Here is a 24,347-nt window from a genome sequence, read left to right on the forward strand (position 1 = left end):
ATCACTCACCACAAAATCTTTCCAAGCAAAACTCTTAGTGTTCAGAGACCCAGCAGCCTCCTCTGACTTCTGACCTCCAATTCTGCTACCAAAGCTGAACTAATTCCAGAGCCCTCCAGCTTCTTCCTTTTAAAGAAAATTTTCTCTTGTGTCACCTCCCCTAAATTTTTACGTCTACCAGTCACAGTAGACGTTTTTCCTAGGATAGCCCATTCTTAGTTTTTAGTTCTCATCTTCTCTGGGTAGATTATATCTTCTGAGTACTTCACACCTCTTTGCTAAGCTTTCCCCCTGCAAGTTGCCTGACCTTTTAGTGATTAATTTGACCTTCATAGGTACTTAGCACCCTTTTGTATTAGATCTAAAAATAGACCTAGCTTAAGGTTTTGGCCTCACTATAAGTATGAGTTAAGTACCTTCATTGTTCACTAAGGAGTTTTACAACTTTATCTTCCCCTAAAGTATGCCTAAGTATGGGTGGAGTAATTTTAAAGTTCCCAATACATTCCTGATCAAGTACCTCCATTGTTTAAATGGGGAATAACTTTAAGATAATGTTCCAAGGTAGAGTCTGAGAAATTTTAAGATTCACAGAAGGTAGACAGTTTGGATTATATAAACTTGGAAAATTCATATGGAAATTTGTTATTTAAATTAAAACAAATTTTTTTAAATAAAGAAGACCTAGGCCTAGATCCTTGCTTTTCTACTTTCTACCTTGGGCAAACAAATCAATTCTCTTCTTTGGGAGATCTTTAGATGACTTCTAAGGACTTTTCCAACTTTAAATATAAAATCATGACAAACTAAGTTTCTAGTCAATGATATAAAGGAAACAAAATGAAGGAAGACTACCTGCTAGGCACAGAATGTCATTAACATAATTTCTTGGTAACTGCCCAATCCTTCCTTTATTTGTGACTAAAATATATAAATTTAACCAGGAGAGAGAAAAGTCTCATCAGATTCTGCTAAGGCTGACTGACCCTACAAAAAATTTTTGAAGAGTCATTTTTTCTCTTTTGAAATAACAAAGGGAAATGTGTTCACTCTTTTCTGGGCAAGTCTCAAGCAAGCTTTTGAATAGGTCCTGGAGATGGAGTCAAGAAGAGATGGGTCCTTATGAAATTTCTCATGATGTAGGCCCCAGGGCAAAAGCTGCCCCAGTTTGAGAAGAGCCTAGATGTTATGAGAAATGGATACTCTGTATCTGGGACAGATCTTTTCTAAAAGCCCAGTATCTCTAAGATGCGGAAATAGGAAGATTACTTGATTTAAAAGCAAGGGCTAAAGTTGAATTCCCATTCTGTTACTTTTATGACTTTGGGCAAGTTATTTAAAATCCTCATGTTCCTTTTAAATAAAACAAAGGAGCTTGACTAGATGCTACCTAAAGTGCCTTCCATGTTCTATGACTAGATTCTGATAATGCCCCAGGACTCACATCACCTCTGGTCCTGAAGGTCTAATGATTCTAGGTCTCCCATGATGCGAATACTAAGAAAAAGGATCTTGACTCTTCACGTTACCTTGAGAATTAAAACCCTTCCTCTCTCAAAGGCTCCCAGGAAATTAGACCATATAGATCTCTCCTTAGAAGAAAATGTCTGTGCCTGGATTCCTGGAAGGGAATTCAATGAGTTTCTGGTAAAAACAGCCTATGTGAAGTCTGTGATATAAGGAATATATTAGGCATTCTTTGGGGAAGCATTATTGACAAAGTCCTGACTCCATAGAATTCTGAAAGAAGCTTACATACTGGAACTTCCAGCTCAATAGCCCCACTTCTACACCAAGGATGATGATTGAGATTCCCCCAAGCTGTGTTCAGAGGCAACAAAGGTTTCTGTGCTAGTCCTATTAATCAGTCTCTTTGTTCAGCTCCTAATTCTCCAGATAAATGAATGTCTCCTCATGCTTCATGTTCTAAATAAAAATACAAAACAAAACATCACCTTGTCTATCAATACAGGATTATGACTAAGGCTTCCAGTCTTTGCAAGGTAGCCTGAGAGGCAAGGCTCTTCCCAAAAGGGCAACCTGACTCAAGAAGGTCACTGTCACTGAAGGGCTCTAATATGTTGAGTTCCTTTCTCCTTATGTGACAACCCATTTGATGCTCTTTCTCACTTGGAAAGGCAACCATCTTCCCTAAAATAAAAAGCCTAGGAGATTCCTAAGAATTTATATACATTTCCCAGTTAGGTTCTAGTATCTCCCTCTCTCCCCAAAAACTTGAAAGATAAAAAAGAATATGCCTCAAAACCTAGGTAGCCAGGAGTTATTCACTACCCTCAGGTGTGCTATGATGAAGGCTAGCACTTGGAAGTCATTTTACAAGAGATCCTGCCCTTGTCTATGGTTCAGCAGGCAGTTTAAAGAAAGATATGGCTCAAGTTCTCTAAATGTCCAATACGTCCAATACCCCACCACCATTTCCTAATACCTCTAAAGTCAGAGAGGTGTCTCCTTCAGGTAAAGGAGGTCTAGTTAGGTTTTAATAGACAGGTAACCCTTTTCCAAAAGCTTTCTTCAATGCCAAGTTCTCTTTATCTCCAACTTCCTATATCCTAGATATCTAATAGGGAAAAGGGCTGACAAAGGAATAATAGTAATAAATCACTACCTTCACAGAGCTCAGAATACTCCTGCAGTGGGACTCTGACAATTTGTCTTTTGACTATTGAGACTAATTTATTGACTAATTGAGTAGTCTAACTCAATAAAGGTAGGCACTAACCCCTGTAACAGGCTTTGCAGTGTCCCTCTAGGGCAAAGGAGTGGTTCCCACAGAGTGAAATGGCTTTCTCATCACCAAGATATCCCAAGGGATCAACCTGATCAATGTGGACTTACAAAACTATGTTAAAGATGTGGTGTCCAATAGAGAAATAAGCCAAATTTATAAAAATGAGAGCCATTCCCCTATTGATAAATGATCACAGAATAGGAATAGGCAGTTTTTGGGGGAAAGAAAACTATCAATCTCACATCTATCAGACTGGCTAACATGACACAAAAGGAAAATGATAAATGGTGGGAGAGATGTGAAAAAATAGGGACGCTAATGCACTATTGGTGGAGTTGTAAAATGGTCCAGCCACTCTGGAGAACATTTTTGAACTATGTCTAAAGGGCTATAAAACTGTATATACCTTTACCCAGCAATATCACCAGTAGGTCTATATCCTATAGAGATTTAAAAAAACAGACAATAACAACAACAAAAGGAAAAAGATTTATATACTTCTATGAAAACATCATATAGCAGCTCTTTTTGTGGTGACAAAGAATTCAAGAATAGCTGAATAAGTTGTGGTATATGATTGTGATATGATGGAATACTATTGTGCTATAAGAAATGATGAGAAAAATGGTTTGAGAAAAACCTAGGAAGACTTATATGAACTGATGAAAACTAAAATAAGCAAAACTAGGAGACCATTGTATACAATAACAGTTAATATTATAACAATGAGCATCTCAGAAAGACTTAGCTACTCTAATCAATACAATAATCCATGACAATTCCAAAGGGCTCAATGTAAAAAAAATTGCTATCCACCTTCAAAGAGAAGTGACTAACACAGTGCTGATTGGAGCATACATTTTTCACTTTATTTTTCTTGTGTTTTTTTGGTGGAGCATGGGGCATATTTGGCTAATATGTTTTCCATGACTTCACATGTAATTTTCTCAATGGGTGAGAGAGGGGCTGGAGGGAGAAATAACATTTAGATCTCAAAATTTAGAAAAATGAATACTAAAAATGAACAAACAAACAAAAGAGGTAAAAAAGATTATATCCATGCTACCCCAGCAGGAAGCCCTGTACTTTACCACTAATCAGGTGGGGTCTAACATCTCAGACCAAGCCTGAGGCTTGCAACAACTGCCCTTACCAGTGTCCCTCATTCACTTACCTAAGCTGTGTCCATTCTTTGTATAGAAGCAAGTATTGTTGATGAGGTTGACGCAACAACCAATCACATCTCCAGTAGTAAAGGTGGGGCCATAAGGTTGCCCAGTCCCCGAGGAACAGAATGAATGTCCATCATCACCATGATAACCATACGAATGTTTGTCCCAACCTGTGAAAGCAGAGAATAATGACAACTGAGTAAAGGGAACAGAGAAGAGAAGTGGAATCCAAGAAGCATCAGAAGAAAACTACTAAGAAATAAATGTTCCAAGAAAGCAATTCAATTGCTTCCACATTTCACGGACTTCGGCTTCCTTCTCTTTCCAAACTGACCATTATGTTTGCCTTATCATAGGGCTCCCTGGTACATTTTCATTACCTTAAAAGGATTTTTAAAAACACCTTGTAGGTCCAGTACCATGCTATGTACTTGAAGTGAGTGTCAGGGAGATACAAATAAAGCCTAATTTACATTCTCCAAGCTGTTCTGTCTGACAATAATACACACACATACACATAACACAACACAACATATACACATACAAATAGTGATGGAACAATACCAGGAAATCTATGATTAAATTAAATAAGAGAGTATAATAGGAACTCAGAGAAGGGAAGGCGGACATGGACTGGAATAACTAGGAAAGTCTGGAGGTTAATCTTGAAGCATAAAGAAGGGAACTGTAGGGCAATGAAACCATATGACCAAAGATATGAACACAAAATTAGGAATAAAGGTTAATAACTATATTAATCAGACCACAGTAAAAGATGGCTATATTAAAAAAAAACAAAAACAAAAATCAAATCAAAACAAAAAAACAAATCCTGGAGATGGCCTTGAATGCCAGGTTAAGGAGTTTGGATCTTGGCTTGTCAGTAATAGAGCAGCAACAGCATTATAACATTCAAAGATGGAATGAACTCTATAGATCATGTAGTACTACTCCTTTATTTTAAAGTTGAGGAAATTGAGGTTCCCAGAAATCATTTAACTTTTTTCCAATGTCCCAAAGATAACATTCTCACTGAGTGACCAAGATGGGATTCCAACTAAGGTCTTCTGACTCTCAATCCTTTGTCCTTTCTATTATATTACTTCTGCTTTGTTTGTTGGCAATCTTACAATATCCACCCAAGTGATACCTTCTTAGTCATCACCTACAGATGAACAACAGGATCTACCCATGGCAGGGCAATTTCTTTAATGGCAAGAGAAATCTGTTGGAGTGCATGTCAGGCACAATGCTAGGTCTAGGTGTGCAGAGAAATTAAAGTAGAAAGGCCTCATTTCAAATTGGGAGACGGCTGGTCATCTAAAAAAATGTATCTTAAATGACAAATTAAGTGTAACATGAAATTTGTGAAAAGAATTTAGGGAAGCTACTGGTTCTGATTCCCAAAGATATCAGAGATAAGGGAAAATACCAAAATATTTTTAGCAGCTCTATTTGTAGTGGCAAAGAATTGGAAACTGAAGAGTGGTCCATTATTTCGGGAAAGAATGAACAAGTTATGGTATTACAGTTATAATGGAATGCAATTGCACCATAAGAAATTAACAAGATGAATTCAGAAAAACCTGGAAAGACTTACGTGAACTGATGCAAAATAAAGTGAGCTGAGTCAGAAGAAAAGTGTATATAGCAACAAAAATGTTACATGATGATCAACTGTAAAGGACTAAACCATTATCAGCAAAGCAAAAGTTTCCTAGAAAAACAAAAGGGACTCCTATTGAATAATTTTATCCATGGCCAAAGAAGAACAGTTGGAGTTTAATTGCTGATCAAAGCATACCAGCATCTTAAAAACAAAACAAAACAAACAAAAAAAAAACCTTAGTGATTCTTAGAATCAATATTGTGTATTGATTACAAAGCAGAAGAGCAGTTAGGACTAGGCAATGGGGGTTAAGTAACTTGCCCAGGATCGACATAGCTAGGAATTGTCCAAAATTAGTTTTTTATTTTATGTGTGATAGGTATATTTTATCATGACATGAGCAATATAGAACTAAGTATTACATGAAAGCAATGGTATATAACCTATGTCAGACTATTTACCACCTGGATGGAAGGGGAGGGAGGGAAAAAATCTGAATCCTAAAATGTCAGAAAACAATTGTCAAAAATTGTTTCTCACGTAACTGAAAAAATAAATTAAAAATAATAATTTAGTGTAGGTTGAATTGACTATGTTTTAAAGGTAGAATGAGGTAGGTCTTGAAAGAATAGGAAGAAAGTGTGAAGATTGGATTTGGCTATCCCATGAATAGGAAGAAAGTGTGAAGATTGGATTTGGCTATCCCCTGATTGTAACAATGAAGATATTAAGCTCTTCCTTTATTGTGAAGATTAAATTGTAATATCCCGTCGATTTTTAGATTTTAATTCCCAAAGTGTTAACTCAGTATTTAAAGTAGATCTACCCATTTTAACTACAAAAAGGTGTTAACTAACTAACAAAGGTTTGACACCCATTTTATACATTGAGTGGGCAGTCCTTGAGGAGGGACTGCTGTGATTGGTAGATGTAAAAATTTAGGGGAGGTGACACAAGAGAAAAAGGTCTTTAAATAGAGGAAACAGAGGCACACGGAGATCGATAGATCAAGATTCAGTCACTTGGAGTTGGACTAGATCAGTCACTCGGAATTGGAGTGAAGAAGAGTCACTTGGAAGAGAGACTGGAAGAAGAAGTTGGAGTTGGACTGGAAATCAGACACTTGAGGAGAGACTGGAAGACAGACACTGAGATTTGGAGTGAAGACACTTGGCTGTGGAACTGGACCCCTGGAGGAGCTTGTGCAGGAGACCTCAGACTGCTTTCCTTTTAGACAGTCACCATGGTGAGTGAAAGGCTGACTTAGTTTCCTAGCCTTTCTGGAGGCTAGGAAAGGCCCATTGTCTTAAGACTCCTTTCCCCTGGCTGGGGCTTAGAATTTCTACCTGGCTCTGAGGAAGCCAGAGCTCTCTCTCCCCTTTTCTCTCATTCCTTAATATCTTCCCTCTATTATAAATAAACTACCATAAATTCCATTTACTTGAGTAATTCAATTTGGGATTTAGAAATTAAATCCCTGGCAACCACCAATTAAAAATTTCAGATCCAACTATAAATTTAACAAAAGTAAATAAGCAAAGATAGGGGAAATGGTGGGGGAAAAGGCATAAAGATGGGAATCTGAATGGCACATTTTGAGAAGAGTAAAAAAGACTCATTTTGCTAGAGGTGAGTTTCTTGGGGAATCATAGGACATGAAGTTAGAACAACTGGATGGAGAACCTTGAATGCAATGATTTTTTTTTCTATAGGTAAACTACTCTAAGTCTTTTGAGTCAACGAGGTGGTGAGTATTATACAACAAAGTAGAGTTTTAGGCCGACTTCTTAGTACAAGTCCAGAGTTAGATTTTATATCTATTATTTGAGGACAGGAGATAATCTGGAAAAAGTTCATCCCAAGTTGTAATGATCACAGGATGACTCATTTTTCTGGCCATAGCAACTCTTGAAAACCTTCTAAGTTACAATGGACTTGTGTAAAGAAATACTATCTAGACCAATAAAATCACAGAACCTTGACAAAACTAGGATATTAAAATGAATCAAAGAAGGAGGCTCTATAATATTCTTTCTCCTTGTCCTATAGTATAATTCATTATATATCATATAATTCAATATATAGTGAATAGTGAAGAATCTTTACATGCTGCTGAGGGTGAATGTTAGAAAGGCTAGTAGAAGTTAAAGAAGGCAGAACTATAGGATGGTTCTCCCACCCAACTTCTCTACTAAAGAGTTCCCCTTCTCTAAATCTAACATGAATAATACTATACTATACTATTACTATAGAAAGAGTATTATAGTTAGGGTTAGAGGACAGTTCAACTGACATTGTCACACACCAATTATATAACCCTACACAAACCACTTAATCTAGCTACAGTTTTCTCATCTGTAAAATAAAAAATAGTAGAACTAGGTGGCCTCTGAGGTTCTGTCCAACTCTAACTAAATCAGTGATATTGTACAAGAGCTGGCTATAGAGAAAAACTTTTATTGCCTCAAAAGTTGTTATCTGGAAGCATCTAATTTCTGCTTCCACAACTCATGCTATATATATATTTTAAACCCTTGCCTTCCATCTTGGAATCAATACTGTATATTGGTTCCAAGGCAAAAGAGTGGTAAGAGCTAGGCAATGGGGGTTAAATGACTTGCCCAGGGTCATATAGCTAGGAAGTGTCTGAGGTCAGATTTGAACCTAGGACCTCCTATCTCTAGGCCTGGCTCTCAATCCACTGAGCTACCAAGCTGCCACCCCCCCTATATTTTTATAAGAGTCCAGACCAAGGCAAGAAGCAGCACATAAAGCTTGTTGCCCCTCCCCACTAGAATGCAAGTAATACTAATTAGGGGGAAGAACATGACAGAGAATTAGCTACTTGATGTTAATTATGGCAAAATAACAGTTTCTGTAATTAATTCCATGTAATATGAAATGTAAACTTTGGCTTTTAAAAAAAATTTCACAGATTATCCGCACCATTTGTTTATAGTCAAATGGCTTTATCAGGCCCTGGCTTCTCATCAGCCTGGGTTTATGAAAACAGAAGTTCTAGTTATAAAATGTTGGAAGAGGAAGAGATCTTAAAGATCATCTGGTATTCCTTCCTTGGCCTTTAAAAAGTCACTTCCCACTTGTTTGTTCTGGTACAGAGTGAAATAAGCAAAACCAAGAAGATAGTTTACACAATGATCTCAAAAATGTCAAGGAAAACTTCATTGAAGGCATCTTGGCTTCAGCTGGTTGAAGGTACAACCTACCTTTCTGATCTCAGCTGAAGTGCTAGACTCCAGGTGTGGAATGAGGCACATACTGCCAGTCATAGTTTGTTTTTTTGGTCTAAAATTTTGTGTAACGAGAGAAGGGGCGGGGGGGGGGGGGAGGGAGAGTCTAAGATAGTCATTAGGACAAGAATTTGAGAGTCTACTATATGTCAAATTTAAGGATAACAAAGAAAAGCAAGAGACAGTCTATGTTTTCAAGGAGCTAAATCTAAAGAGTCTAAGGGGGGCAGCTGGGTAGGTCAGTGGATTGAGAGCCAGGCTTGGAGATGGAAGGTCCTGGGTTCAAATATGCACTCAAGACACTTCCCAATTGTGTGACCCTGGGCCCAAGTCACTTGACCCCCATTGCTTAGCCCTTACCACCACTCTTCTGCCTTGGAACCAATACAGAGTATTGATTCTAAGACAGAAAGGTAAGGGCCTTAAAAACAAACAAACAAACAAATAAAGAGTCTAAGGGAGGACACAAACAAAAAAGGGATTCTACAAGGCACAGGGGAGAGGGCGGAAAGTGCACTAAGAGACTGGTAGAAGGCCAATACAATAGCACAGAGATGAGAGATGAGGTATTATGTGTAAGGAGAAACAGAATCCAATCTGGTTAGACTATCCAGGGAAGAATGTATAATGATTCCAGATTTCCCACTTACTGTCTATGTGACCTGGGGCAAGTCACTATGCCTCTATGGGCCTCCATCCCTCATCTCTAAAATGAGAGGATTGAATTAAATGCCCTCAAAGGTTCCTGCCAGTTCTGGATCTACGAGCTAAATTGTAAAAGGACATAAAGAAAAAAAACACACAGGATAAGAAATCACTTCTTTCTTCCAGAGCTTCTACTCAGGTCACTGTTTAACATATCTGATAACTGTAAAAAGGAGGGGATTAATTAGGGAAACCCTCTTTATGAAAGCAAATCTTAGGATGACATCTTTCAGGAATGTTTAAAGCAAGAAAGCAAACTAAAAAGACAGACCAAATTTAGGAGTGAATTTGCAAACTAGAACTGAATTTCCTCTCCAGGGCAAAAAAAAAAAAAAGCCAAAGTTTCTGTAAGGGGATTATGACCCCAAGACCCCTAAGTGTATGTCTGGGGCTAGCTTTTAGCATAGAAGCTTCTGGGCCTTAGAGGCTGTCCTTTTTCTTTTATAGAGTGTTAAACTGAGGCTCCATCACCTCACTGTTCTTCCTTCTGCTTTGTCTTAGGCAAAAGTGATCCTGGGTGCCATTAGGAATTGGATTAGAGGATTTAAGGCTCTTTATTATCAGCTGAGAAGAAATTATTAAGTATCTAAATCCTAGCACTGGTGAGATAAAGGCAAAAACTAAACAGTGTTCTTAAGAAACTTCCTATCAAGAGACCACATAAATAATAAACATATAATAAAAATAAATCCCTTTAGAGGAAGGGAGAGCACTGGCAAAAGTTGTAACAAAAAAGTCTTCGTGTAAGAATTCTTGAGCAGTCTTGAAGGAAAAAAGGGATTCTATAAGGCACAGGGGAGAGGGTGGAAAGTGCACTAAGAGACTGGTAGAAGGCCAATACAATAGCACAGAGATGGGAGATGAGGTATTATGTGTAAGGAAAAACAGAATCCAATCTGGTTAGACTATCCAGGGAAGAATGTATAATGAAGCCAGAAAGGGAGACTGGTGCCAAATTCTGACAGGTGCCAAACTGAATTTATATTTTTTTCCTAAAGTAATAGGGAGTTTACTGAATAGGGAACTTATAAAATCAGACTAGCAGTTAAAGAAAATAATTTTGGCAGCTATGAAGAGAATGGATTGGAGTGTGAAGGGAATTGATCAGAAGACCAATCATTTGGCTACTGTAGCAGTTCGGTTGAGAAGGGATGAAATCTTGAACAAAGGTGATAACTGTCTGAGATGAGAAATATTGTAGTGGTAGAAATAGCAATATGGTAAGCCAAGTTTATAAATACTGGCAAGTGGAAAGATGGTGGTAATCTGCACAGAAAAAAGAAAGTGAAGAAACGAGAACCAATACTTATGAACCACTAAGTAAGGATTACTTTAAGAGAAAATAAGGGTTGTTTTTTTTTTTTAAGAAAAGAAACTATTATATATTATTTCAACAAGTATTTAAGTGCCCACTATGGGTAAGATTCTTGGTGCTAATTTTTATATCTTGGATATAAAGATGAAAATTAAACAATTCTTGCTCTCCAGAAGTTTTCATTTTATTAGAGGGAAATACACAGTACATTTTATCTTAAGTGGATTAATAATAATAGTTGCCATTTAAATAGTGGAAGTCTTTTGAATACATAATCATTAAAAAAAATTTTTTTTGGTTACAACAATCACTTTATTTCCTTCCCTCCCCTACACCCACCCTTTGCGCAGCCTCATTGGCAATTCATTCACACAATTTCATTGGGTATTTCTTGTGTCCTTGATCAGAACCTATTTCCATGTTGTTTACACTAGGATATTCATTTAGAGTCTACATCCTCAACCTTATCCCTTCCACCCATGTATTCAAGCAGTTATTTTTCTTTGGTGTTTTTACTCCCACTGTGTTTCCTCTGGGTGTGGATAGTGGTTTTTCTCGTAGATTCCTCCAAGTTGTTCAGGATCACTGCATTGCCACTACTGGAGAAGTCCATTACATTCGATTATACCACAGTGTATAAGTCTCTGTGTACAATGTTCTCCTGGTTCTGCTCCTCTCACTCTGAATCACTTTCTGGAGGTTGTTCCAGACTCCATGGAATTCCTCCACTTTATTATTCCTTTGAGCACAATAGTATTCCATCACCGACATATACCACAATTTGTTCAGCCATTCCCCAATTGAAGGGTATCCCATAATCATTTTTAAGTCTCAAATCAACTTTATAAAGTAGATACTCCAATTCTCATTAAAATGATAAAATATCTGAGACTTATTCAGGTGTTAAATGATTTACCATGTTCACACAGCTTATCTCAGAAACAGGATTTGAACCCTAGGTCTCCATGACTTCCAAGAATAATGCTCCGCACATACATAATACTGGCTCTCTTGGAGAAGAGCTGCGTTCACATAATCTGATGAGAACACCTAGTGATGATGTCAAGAGACTTTTTTCTATATTTCACTTGAAAACAATTTTTTAATAAAATTTGTTTTTATATTACATTCATTTCCCAATCTCTTCCATTGCATAGAGAGCCGGCATTAAAAGGGGAAGGGAGAAGCAGTTCAACAAAATGAAATGATTTATCACTGAGTATAATCATATATGCAACATTCCACACAAGCATAGGGTTGTTCTCTAGGAGCAAGCTTAGACACTATAATAATTCTAGCCCATTCAGTTCCATTTTTTGTTCTTTCCATTTACTTATTTAAAAAATTCAAAATAATAATAGTTTAAATTTGAAGGTTTTATTTGGCAATTAACTCCATATTTGGTTTGCTTACTATTTATTCAATGTTAAGTTTATAAACATAAAAAAATTGATAAATGATACAGTAGGTGCCTAATAAATGCTTACTAAGGATTCAAGCCCTAGGGACTCCCAATCCAAAACACCAGACCTCAGAGATTACTCTTCTTTGATTGCCCCAGGGAATTGAGATGGATACAAAGAGATATACCTCATTCATTCAACCTCCAAATCACAAGAACCACTATGAATCTCAAAAATTCTCAGACCCTACTTCATAAGATTTGGTTAAGACCATTCCCCATTTAAACAATGAAGGTACTTGATCAGGAATGTGGGAACTCTACTTCACCCATACTTAAGCATGCCTTAGGGGAAGATAAAGTTGTAAACTCCTTGCTGAACAATGAAAAGTACTTAACCCATACTTATAATAAGGCAAAAAACCCTTAAGCTGGGCCTATTTTTTAGATCTAATACAAAAGGGTGCTAAGTATCTATAAAGGTCAGGCAACTTGTAAACTTACAAAGGGCAAAGAGGTGAGAACTTACTCAGAGGTTTTTTCAGGTGTGAATTACTCAAAAGTTTAGTCTACTCAGGTGAGAATTAAGAATGGTCTGTCCTTTGGAAAATGTCTACTGTGATTGGTAGATGTGAGAACTTAGGGGAGGTGACATAGGAGAAAATTCTCTTTAAAAGGAGATGAGAAGCTGAGAGCAAGGGAAACTCTCTGAGAACTCTCTTTGGAGATTGAGCTGGCCAAAGCTGAACTGGTGTCTCTCTGAACACTAGAATCTTGCTTCGGAAAAATCTTGTGGGGTGAGTTGATAAAAGACTGACTGATCTCTCTCTTAAGGCTTAAGCCTTAAGGCTGACCTAAGCTGGTTTAGCCCTTTTCTCATTGTTTCCTGTTACTCTCTCTACCCCTTTCATTTTATTCCTTAATTTGTATTAATTAAAATCTCTATAAAACCCAGCTGACTTGGGTATATTTCATATTTGGGAATTTTTCCCTGGTGACCATTTTATATTTGATTTAACTCAAGACACTGTCTTGAAACCATATTTCTGAGGTCACAATTTAAGGCAACCACTCCTTTATCTGTAACAGTTATAGCCAAACACTCTTTTAATTGTTACACCACCCCCATGCCCTTGGGCTAACCCCACCCCCCACCCCTTGCTCCAGAGTCATGTCCCCACTGCTGTAGAAGAATATAAAAAATCCCAGAATGGAGGCATTCTGGGAGCAATCTCCCAGGTTGTTCACTCATGTTGTCTTGCTTGCCAAAAATCCAACATTACTAATAAAGCTCTCTCTTTACTTTTAAGCTAAGTTTTGGAGTCTTGCATTCTTGCAAACCCCAGGGGGACACCTCTACACTCCACAACAATCCCAGTTTAGGCGGGACTAGTAGATGCAGCCAAATGTTAAGTACCCTTTTTGTCCTAGAAGTTTCCCTCATAAGTATCAGAGATTCATTCCCAAGAAGACCAATACCGGTGCAGGAACCATCCTTTTTGTATCCAAGGTAGTAGACCATTCCCTGATACCCCAGCCTCTGGCTACAGCCTCTTTCCCAAGCCTACTTACAACCTGTCAATGTATATTTACTGTACTCAGTTCCCAAAAAGGTATATAAGATCCCTGTGCTTTATTGTTCTGTAGAGTATCATCTCTCCAGAGATACTGTTCCCAGAGTCCCACAGCCCTGGGCTCTGTGTGGTTTTTAGGCGCTTAACTCTGTGTAGGGGCCAAATATTGAACACTATCTCTTTCCTGATTAGACTGTAGTAGTTTGGTGTTTTTTTCCAAGTTGACATTAATATGTATGCAGAGCTTAGAGTCAAACCCTCAGCCCCTGTGGTTCCTCCTGAGATTGATGAGCTCCCTCATGAAATAACCATGCTCATTTCTCTTCGGATTCCACACCTGACTCTTCCACTTCAACCCATAATGAGTTGCCCCAAACCCATATAAAACTACGGGGGGTGGGGGGGGGGGTAGGGGCTGAAGGAAATGTTAAAAAATTAAGAAAATTTCTATGTTGGTAAACAGATTTCCCCCCTCAAAAAAATATTAACTTGGGGAGTAAAGTTTTTGTTAATGCTTCAAACCATCCCAAACTAGAACCAAAACACACACATGTATATCCTAGAGCCTAATTCAGAAGGTTTGCAGGTTCTTCAGGAAGAGAGCCTCATAGACCCTGTAAAAGTTTTCTCTTTCAGAAGAACTTAGGAGTTTAAAACAAAGCAGAACTACTACTGGAAAATGGAGAGAACATTCCAACTCCTTTAAAGAGCTCATCTTCAGATATCATGAATTCTATAGCTATCCTGTGGTCATTATCCGTATAAGAAACATTTTTCCATCTTTATCAAAATTCTTCCTAATACATGGAACCTCAAAGCTTCTTAGTCTATTTACTATCTTAGCTAGGTTTTACCCATTTTGTCTTGGGAAATTAATTTTCCTCATATGCCTTGTAATTATTCCTACTGCATCTTATCTTATTAAAACCAACCCAAGGTTTTTTTTTAATCAAGATTTTTTAAATTGTCAATTTATCCAACATATTGGTCCTTCCTCCTAGAGCAGTATCATTTGAAAATTTGATCATCATGCCATCAATGATTATATTCAAGTCACTAATAAGAATGTTCAACAGCAGAGTCAAACCTAAAAGATATTTATATATCTACCTTCCCTAACAATTGAAACATTAATAATTACTCTTCTTTATTTTTTTCCCATTTGAATAAGTTTATTTAGTCAATTTAGAACATTATTCCTTGGTTACAATAATCACATTATTTCCCTCCCTCCTCTCCTCCCACTCTTCCTGCAGCCAACACACACTTTCATTGGATATTACTTGTGTCCTTGATCAAAACCTATTTCCATGTTGTTGTTTGCACTAGGATGTTAATTTAGAGTCTACATCCCCAACCACATCCCTTCGACCCATGCATTCAAGCAGTTGTTTTTCTGTGGTGTTTCTTCTGGGTGTGGATAGTGGTTTTTCTTGTAGATTCCTGCTAGTTGTTCAGGATCACTGCGCATTGCCACTAATGGAGAAGAGTCCATTACATTTGATTGTACCACCATGTATCAGTCTCTGTGTACATTGTTTTCCTGGTTCTGCTCCTCTCACTCTGCATCAATTCCTGGAGGTTGTTCCAGTTCACATGGAATTCCTCCACTTTATTATTCCTTTGAGCACAATAGTATTCCATCACCAACATATACCACAATTTGATTAGCCATTCCCCAATTGAAGGGAATCCCCTCATTTTCCAATTTTTTACCACCACAAAGAGCGCAGCTATGAATATTCTTGTACAAGACTTTTTCTTTATTATCTCTTTGGGGTACAAACCCAGCAGTGCTATGGTTGGATCAAAGGGCAGACAGTCTTTTATCACCCTTTGGGCATAGTTCCAAATTGCCCTCCAGAATGGTTGGATCAATTCACAGCTCCTCCAGCAATGAATTAAGGTCCCAACTTTGCCACATCCCCTCCAGCATTCATTATTTTCCTTTGCTGTCATGTTAGCCAATCTGCTAGGTGTGAGGTGATACCTCAGAGTTGTTTTGATTTGCATTTCTCTGATTATAAGAGATTTAGAGCACTTTTCCATGTGCTTATTAATAGTTTTGATTTCTTTAACTGAAAATTGCCTATTCATGTCCCTTGCCCATTTTTCAATTGGAGAATGGCTTGATTTTTTGTACAACTGGTTCAGCTCTTTATAAATCTGAGTAATTAGACCTTTGTCAGAGGTTTTTGTAATGAAGATTGTTTCTCAATTTGTTGCTTCCCTTCTAATTTTGGATGCAGTAGTTTTGTTTGTACAAAAACTTTTTAATTTGATTTAAATAAAATTATTGATTTTACATTTTGTGATTTTTTTTCTAGCTCTTGCTTGGTTTTAAAGTCTTTCCTTTCCCACAGATGATTACTCTTCTTTAGATAGTCCTTCAACCAATTCCAACTCTACCTAGCTGAACTAATACCTAGTCCACATCTCTCCATCTTTTCCACAAGAAGAACAGAAGATAAAACCTTGATAATGGACATCTCAACCCCTTATGCATGCATAGTAATCCTAACACCAAAGAAAATGAGGCTAGCATAGCCTCTTGATTTATTAAATTTTATGAATGTCTTTTACATGTACATCACAGTCACTTCTAGATAGATTTATCCCACCCACCCCTTCCATGAAAAGCAGTTATGCCAAAGCACTAGCTAATATGAACATGTTTCACAATGTATGTAACATTCTGTCCTCCCAGGCATGAGCTCTTGGAAAAATCACATGGGTTCTTTATGCTCCCTTTTCTGGATATTCATTATACCTTTAAAGATATATTAGCTAGCATTTTACTAAGAAACAAACCTAAGCACACCATACCTAGCTAGTAAGCTCTTCTTTCTCTCCTTTTCTGAAAACCAATATCTCTAGTTGCCCTTAGTTAGCCATGCACCACTTGTCCGAAAAGAAGTTCAATTTTTATTGTATTGATAATCTTTCTTTCTAAACATATCTTTCCCCTCCCTTACACTCATAGCCTCATATCCATAGTCCCAGTCTCTGCAAAGAAGGGAGGTACATTTTCTTAACTTTTCTTTGCCTCCAATATTTTTCAAATATCACTGATAATTCTTCAGCTATCATACTTGTCAATTCTTTCAGGAACCTATATATAGGCTTAGGGAATTAATCAAAGCTAGTTCTCTTCTTACCCGTCTTATCTTGGGTTTCAATTCTCTATTAGCCATTTTTGTTATGTTCTTTCCAAAAATGATTTTCCTTTGTAAAGAAAACAGAAACAAAGTATGGTTGAGTAGTTATGTTTTCTATGATATTACATTCACTCCAAGCAATGCTCCTATCCCTTCATGGATCATTATCTCCCTAGAACTGTTTATTTTTTTTTTTATTTTTATCCTTTTTTGGTTGTCCTTAGCTTCTTTTCTTAACAGCCCCAGCTATTTGTGAACATTAGAGATTGTGATACTCTTTCTTCTAGACTGGCCATGTTACGTGCTCCCTAGTTTCCATCTTCTAGACTTCTAAAATCTAAGTTGGTTAATGTATAACCACACTGGTTATACTGGTGGAGGACAAGGTGGCCGAGTGGTTAAGGCAATGGACTGCTAATCAATCCACTATGCTCTGCACGCGTGGGTTCGAATCTCATCCTCGTCGAACTCCTTTCATCTTGGAGTGTATGGGGTGCTCAAGGAGGGGTAGTATCTCTGGTATGGAGGGCTTGTCGTGCCCTCCTAGGGCAGCTCTCCAGCCTCTGACCCCCACCTGACACCCAGCTCTCACTTGTGGCTCCCAGTAGCTGCTAGCATGAGGCAGCAGCCACACCCCTGACAACGGCTTTGACAGGCTGGCTAAACCTTGAGAGGGTAGCCATTGGGTCATCGACCCCTGGTGAACCAGGGCTTTGCTCACCCAGCATGTGAAGACGGCTTCGGCGGAACAGGTGGAAGAAACCAATAAGAAGGTTCAACGGCTGAGATGGCGATGTAGCAAAGCACTGTGGAATGCTTAGGGTGTGTTGGAGCACAAAAGACAGAATGGAAGTCTCCAGGTATAAAGATTTTTCATGCCACTGGACCCAGGCTTCCAACGCCGAGAGAGTGAGACTGTCTCCGTGCATTGACTTTTCCACTTAAATCTCCTTCACGCACAAGTATCTTTGTGCATACTCATCTATTCTAACCCCGTCCACCCTCTTCAAGACCTGCGGCTAGGGGGGAGTGGCGACACAACAGGTGGAGGTGACCACTGACAGTTGTAGTCACAATCCTGCACGTAGGCGGCCCACGGACCAGTGGTCCCTCGGCCCTGTAGGGCAGTAGGGACGTTCGGCAGCATCCTGGGCGACTGAGCAGCCCTCTCTCTAGGACACCATTGCTCACCCTAATCAAGGGAAGGGACTAGAAAAGGTGTCCCAAACATTGCCTTCCCTACAAACACCCGGTCAGCACACCGCGACTGGCAGGTCATCCCTTTAAGAGGTCAAAATCAAAAGAAACAAAATACAAAGAAACTCCTACTAAGAGCATGGAACATCAGAACATTACTTGATAGAGAGAATACCCCAAGACCTGAGAGAAGAACAGCTCTAATCGGAAAAGAACTGGTGTGATAAAACATCAACATCGCAGCCTTAAGCGAAACACGCTTACCAGAAGAGGGATCACTCAGCGAACCCACCACTGGATACACCTTCTTCTGGAAAGGTAGAGAGCCACAAATGAAGACAGAATCCACGGTGTTGACCTATCAAGACCAGTTTGCTCAAACAGCTGCCAGACTTGCCTGTGGGCATCAGCGAGAGGCTCATGAAGACCCGTTTACTTCTCAGCAAAGACCGGTATGCCACAATCATCAGCGCATATCCCCCAACACTGACCAGCACAGAGGAGACCATCGAGCAGTTCTACTCTGACCTGAGTGCCGTCCCGCACTCAGTGCCCACAAATGACAAGCTGATACTACTGGGAGACTTCAACGCCCGTGTTGGCCAGGACCATGAAAGATGGAAGGGAGTGCTCGGCAAACACGGCGTGGGCAAAATGAACAACAACGGCCTACTACTACTCAGCAAATGATCAGAGTTTGAACTCACCATCACGAACACTGTGTTCAGAATGGTGAACAAATATAAAACAACGTGGATGCACTCATGATCAAAACAGTGGCATCTCATTGACTACATCATTGTAAGCCGGCGAGACATCCAGGATGTAAAGATCACCAGAGCCATGAGAGGAGCTGAATGCTGGACAGACCACGGATTGGTTAGACGACTCTTCAAATGTGCATTGCGCCTCACCATCCAAAATGTGCCCAAACAGTTCACGCATTTCACAACTTGAGTGGTCTTAGAGATACATCGTATTTGTAAACATTCCAGTCCTGCCTGGATGACAAGCTGTCTGCCAAGGGACCACTCACTGGAAGCTCAACCGAGAAATGGAACCAGTTCAGAGACACAGTGAAGGAAACATCAAAGGCTGTCCTAGGCCCAAAACAATGCAACCACCAGGACTGGTTCGATGAGAACAACACTGCTATTGAAGACCTATTGAGCAAAAAGAACAAAGCCTTTATGGAGTGGCAAAATAACCCAAATTCTGCTCCTAAAAAGGACAGATTCAAATCTCTCCAAGCCACGGCGCAGCGTGAGATCAGGAAGATGCAAGACCAATGGTGGGAAAAAAAGGCAGAAGAAATCCAGCATTTTGCTGATACGAAAAACTACAATTTTCCAGTGCCCTCAAAACTGTCTATGGGCCATTCAAACCCACCACCACTCCCTTGCTATCCTCTGACAGTGACACTCTCATAAAAGATAAAATGGCATCAGCAACAGGTGGAAAGAACACTTCAGTCAGCTTCTCAACCAACCCTCTTCAGTCAACCAAAGTGCCCTTGACCAGATCCCCCAAAACCACACCATTGAACAACTTGAAGTCCCTCCTTCAATAGAGGAAGTCCCAAAAGCCATTCAACAAATGAGTGCAGGCAAGGCACCAGGTAAAGACAGGATCCCAACCGAGGTGTACAAGGCCTTAAATGGAAAGGCGCTCCAGGCATTCCACATAGTGCTGACCAGCATATGGGAAGAGGAAGACATGCCCCCAGAACTCAGAGATGCCTCCATCATAGCCCTATACAAGAACAAAGGAGCACGAGCAGCCTGTTACAACTACAGAGGCATCTCACTACTCTCCACTACTGGAAAGATCCTCGCCCGTGTTATACTCAACAGACTCCTGTCATCTGTTTCAGAGCAGAACCTGCCTGAATCACAATGTGGCTTCAGACCAGATCGCAGCACCATCGACATGGTCTTCACGGTGAGGCAAATGCAGGAAAAATGCCTTGAGCAGAACCTAAGTCTCTACATTGTCTTTATAGACCTGACAAAGGCGTTCCACACAGTGAACAGGGACGCATTGTGGATGATCCTCAGCAAGCTCGGTTGCCCAGCAAAATTCGTCAAAATGATCTAGCTCTTTCATGTCGACATGACAGGGGAAGTCCTATCTGGTGGAGAGACTTCTGATCGCTTCAACATCTCCAATGGCGTGAAACAAGGCTGTGTCCTCACTCCAGTACTATTCAACCTATACTTCACCCAAGTATTACGACATGCTGTGATGGATCTAGACCTGGGCATCTACATCAAATACTGGCTGGATGGCTCTCTATTTGACCTTCGCCACCTGACTGCAAAAACAAAGACAACAGAGAGACTCATCCTGGAAGCTCTTTGCTGATGACTGTGCTCTCATGGCCCACCAAGAAAATCATCTTCAAACCATTGTGGACAGGTTCTCCACCGCAACAAAACTGTTTGGCCTGACTATCAGCCTCAGCAGAACAGAGGTGCTGTTCCAACCTGCACCAGGGAGGCCAACTAACCAGCCATGCATTACAATCAATGGCACACAGCTTTCTAACGTCAACACTTTCAAGTACCTGGGCAGCACCATCGCCAACGACGGGTTCCTAAACCATGAGATCAATGCCAGGATCCAAAAGGCCAGCCAGGCACTTGGCGGCTGCGCTGCAAAGTCCTCCAACACAGCGGTGTAAGCACTGCGACGAAGCTCCAAGTGTACAACACAGTGGTCCTCAGCTCACTCCTGTACGGTTGCGAGACATGGATACTGTACCAGAAGCACATGAAGCTGTTGGAGCAATTCCACCAACGCTCCCTCCGGTCAATCATGAGGATCCGATGGCAGGACCTTATCACCAACCAGGAAGTCCTCGACAGAGCCAACTCCACTAGCACTGAAGTCATGTTCCTCAAAACCCAGCTACGATGGTCTGGACACGTCATCCGCATGGACCCACAGCGAATACCAAGACGGGTATTCTATGGTGAACTGTCAGCTGGACTCAGGAAACAAGGTCGACCAAAGAAAAGATTCAAGGATCAGCTAAAGTCAAACTTGAAGTGGAGCAACTAGAACTTGCTCTCTCTGTCAGAAGCAGCTGGCAAATCCACATCAACCATGCATCGACACCATAGATGATAATGCACAAAGACAATAGTCATTCTCGGTCACCAAGAGACTACCAGTACACTGGTCTCCTTAGATAGTTTTCCCTTTCTTCTTCTTAGGAATTACCATTTGGGGTGGGTCTCTCTCTCTCTCTCTCTCTCTCTCTCTCTCTCATTCCTTTTGGCATGATTTCCCTGGTTACATTTTAGACAATTTACCTGTTTTCTCCTGTATCTCTCTCCTAAAATCTAGGGTGAATGTTCAGCTATATTTTGCTTTTCTTTTTCTATTGCAAATTCTAAAATGCAGTGATCCCTTCCCATTTCTATATTTTTGCTTCACAGAATGAGGTTTAGATCAACACCTTTCCTTTTGAAGAAATTACTAACTGCTCTGGCTTTGGGAGAAAATTCCAATATATGTCCAGATAATTAAAATTCCTCATCCCTACTACATCAGGGCTCTGTGCTAGGATTATGACTTCTTTCCCAAACTTATCTACTTTCTCATTCTGTCCAAGTAGTCCATACATACCTTTTATGGTATTCATTTCTACCTTTATTGACTTTTAACCAAATGTTCACTTCTATGCTTCCTTCCTTTAATTTCTGGATTTCCTTAAATCTATATTACCACCTTAATTTACAGTGTTGTCCTGTTTCCCTTTAATCCATCTTTTCCCATCTGAACAAGGTATACTCTTGTAGAGCTATATATACCACTTGTGGGACCCCTTACATCAATTCTCTGTGGTACCTATGGGATCAAATTTACACGCTGAATTAAGATCGTTAGTTGGCCTTGTATGTTATGAATACTTAGGGAATGTATATAAAGAAATATAATGCCATCAGTTCCATTATTGTTTCCTTTTTTGTGGATTTTCACTTGTAACAAACGTTCAGATTCCCTAACCAATGAGAGCTTGAGTCTCATTTTGGTAACCAAAGGCTAAAAGAGAATAAAACACCCCCAAATTTGGGCTTACCTGGGCAGGTAAAGTGATAAATGCTCTGCCACATGTGTGATCATGGGCAAGTCACTTAATTTCTCTGAGCCTCAGTTTTCACATCTGTAAATTGGGATAAAGAATGTAATAATGACTTCGTGGAAGGGGCAGCATGCCATAATGCAAGGGGTTTCTTAATCTTTTTTGTGCTATGGATCATTTTCGCAATCTAGTGAAGCCTACAGGCTTTTAACATTTTTAAATAATTGAAGGAAATGCTAATAAACCTTGGTTAAGAGTTTAATAAAAACTCAGATGTGGATAACATGCTAAGCTTGAAGTCAGGAAGACCTGTTTTCAAGGCCCAGTCTGGATGTTTACTATAGCTGTGTGACCTTGGGCAAATAATTTAAATCATCTCAGAAATTATACCTAAGTATATATTAAAGTCATAAATTTTAAGAATGACTGGCAGAAGTTTATTCCCAAATACAGAGACTACATGTCACCTAACTCACAGTACCTAAGACCTGCATGAAATGATGTAAAATGTTTGCAAAAGTCCTACATAAATGGCAATTAGTAGTAGTTATATTTTTATCATAGTAAAAATAATATTGAACTAAATGCAATCTATGCCTTCCTCTCTTGTATTCTGAATTATTATCTACCTCTGGGCTCAGAGTGATAATTCAAGGAGAGAAGGGTTGGCAAAGGAGTTTCTGATGACCCTGATACACAGTAGAAGTTAAATGCCTTTCAACCCCCCTCAGCAGAAGTCTTAGGTAAGCTCAAGCCAGGACAGAGTAGTGCTGAATTCTGAAGATGGGCACTGAGGGTTTGGCTGTCTCTTCTTTCTTCTGCTCTCCCAATTTCATTCAGGTATCTATAAATTAGAGGCATCTGCACTGGTCTAAGACTCTCTCATTTTCACATAGTAGCTTGACCAGTCACCAAGGCTATGGATGTGGATGTGGTAGTGGCTGCAGCAGCTTCTGCTGCTGTAGTAAATGTCTTGGAGATTCTTAACAGCCAGTAACTGAAACTTTCAGAGATCAGCAGGACAGAAGAGTTTCTGAATCTAAGTATGTGATCACTAGCATCAAAGAGTTAGGTATCCAAAGTTAATGGACTAGCAGAGAATCATAATTTGAAAAAAAAAGAAGTCTAAACATGGGGATAGGGCTTGAGATCCATGTATAGACAAGAGAGTTTATATTTTTAATATTGTCCCATTTTCATCCCCTAGATTAATTCCTAAACCCAAGTGCCACTGACAGCCATCAATGAGTGGGCCATGGCCTACTCATCCTTGGGCTGAATATCTTCTGCTGGTTGAGGGAAAATAATAATAAAAATAAAATAATTAACATTTATGTAAGGCTTACTATTTACCAAGCATTATTATATTATGCCTTTTGCAATCATTATTTCATTTGATTCTCAAAACAACCCTAGAAAGTAGGTGCTATTATTACCCTCAAATCTCCAAGGCAAAAAGCAGTTAAATGACTAAGGTCATACAGCTAATAAATGTTTGTAGCCAGATTTAAACTCAGGTCTCCCGGGCCCAGAATTCTATCCATTGTACCACCTAGCCTTTTTTAGGAAGGTTATCTGAAATGGACCAGAGAGACTCTGACAAGATGGGGCTGCCAAAGGACTTTCCAGCAGAGTGACACCAAGTAGACAGCTCAGCTATCACAGGATGATAGATATTCTTTTTTGTGCAACATAAACCCCTTCCTTCATCAGCCTGTGGAAACCTATGGACACCTTCTCAAAACAATGCTTTTAGAAATATTTTTTAAAATGCATAGGATTATAAAAGAAAACTTAATACTGAAATATAGTTATCAAAAAATATTTTTAAAATAAGTTCAGGGGATAACTAGGTAGCTTAGTGGACAGAGAGCCAGGCCGAGAGACAGGAGGCCCTGGATTCAATCTAATCTCAGATACTTCCTAGCTATATGACCCTGTGGTCATTTAACCCCCATTGCATAGGCCTTACCACCTTCTGCCTTAGAACCAATATCGATTTTAAGATGGAAGGTAACAGTTTAAAATTTTTTTTCATGGAACTCAGGTGAAGAACTCTTTTAATAGAACTAGTAAAAACTATGAAATTTGTCCAGAAGAACCAAAGGCAAACAATTTCAAAAGA

The 24,347-nt window shown here is 39.3% G+C and overlaps 1 protein-coding gene across 7 annotated transcripts in view; it reads right to left on the reverse strand.

The window, feature by feature from the left end:
- Nucleotides 1-24,347, reverse strand: part of RANBP10 (RAN binding protein 10) — a 158,534-nt gene that overhangs the window by 55,503 nt on the left and 78,684 nt on the right. For 6 of the 7 annotated variants that reach the window (XM_056808021.1, XM_007477193.3, XM_016427715.2 and 3 more), the window contains one exon: nucleotides 3,924-4,091. In XM_056808021.1, the coding sequence (XP_056663999.1) occupies nucleotides 3,924-4,091 (168 nt within the window). Of the gene's footprint in view, nucleotides 1-3,923; nucleotides 4,092-22,219; nucleotides 22,304-24,347 lie in introns of those variants that run through there. The other variant, XM_007477196.3, reaches the window with a different exon arrangement.

Source organism: Monodelphis domestica, chromosome 1, assembly GCF_027887165.1.
Source record: "Monodelphis domestica isolate mMonDom1 chromosome 1, mMonDom1.pri, whole genome shotgun sequence".
Taxonomy (NCBI): Eukaryota; Metazoa; Chordata; class Mammalia; order Didelphimorphia; family Didelphidae; genus Monodelphis; species Monodelphis domestica.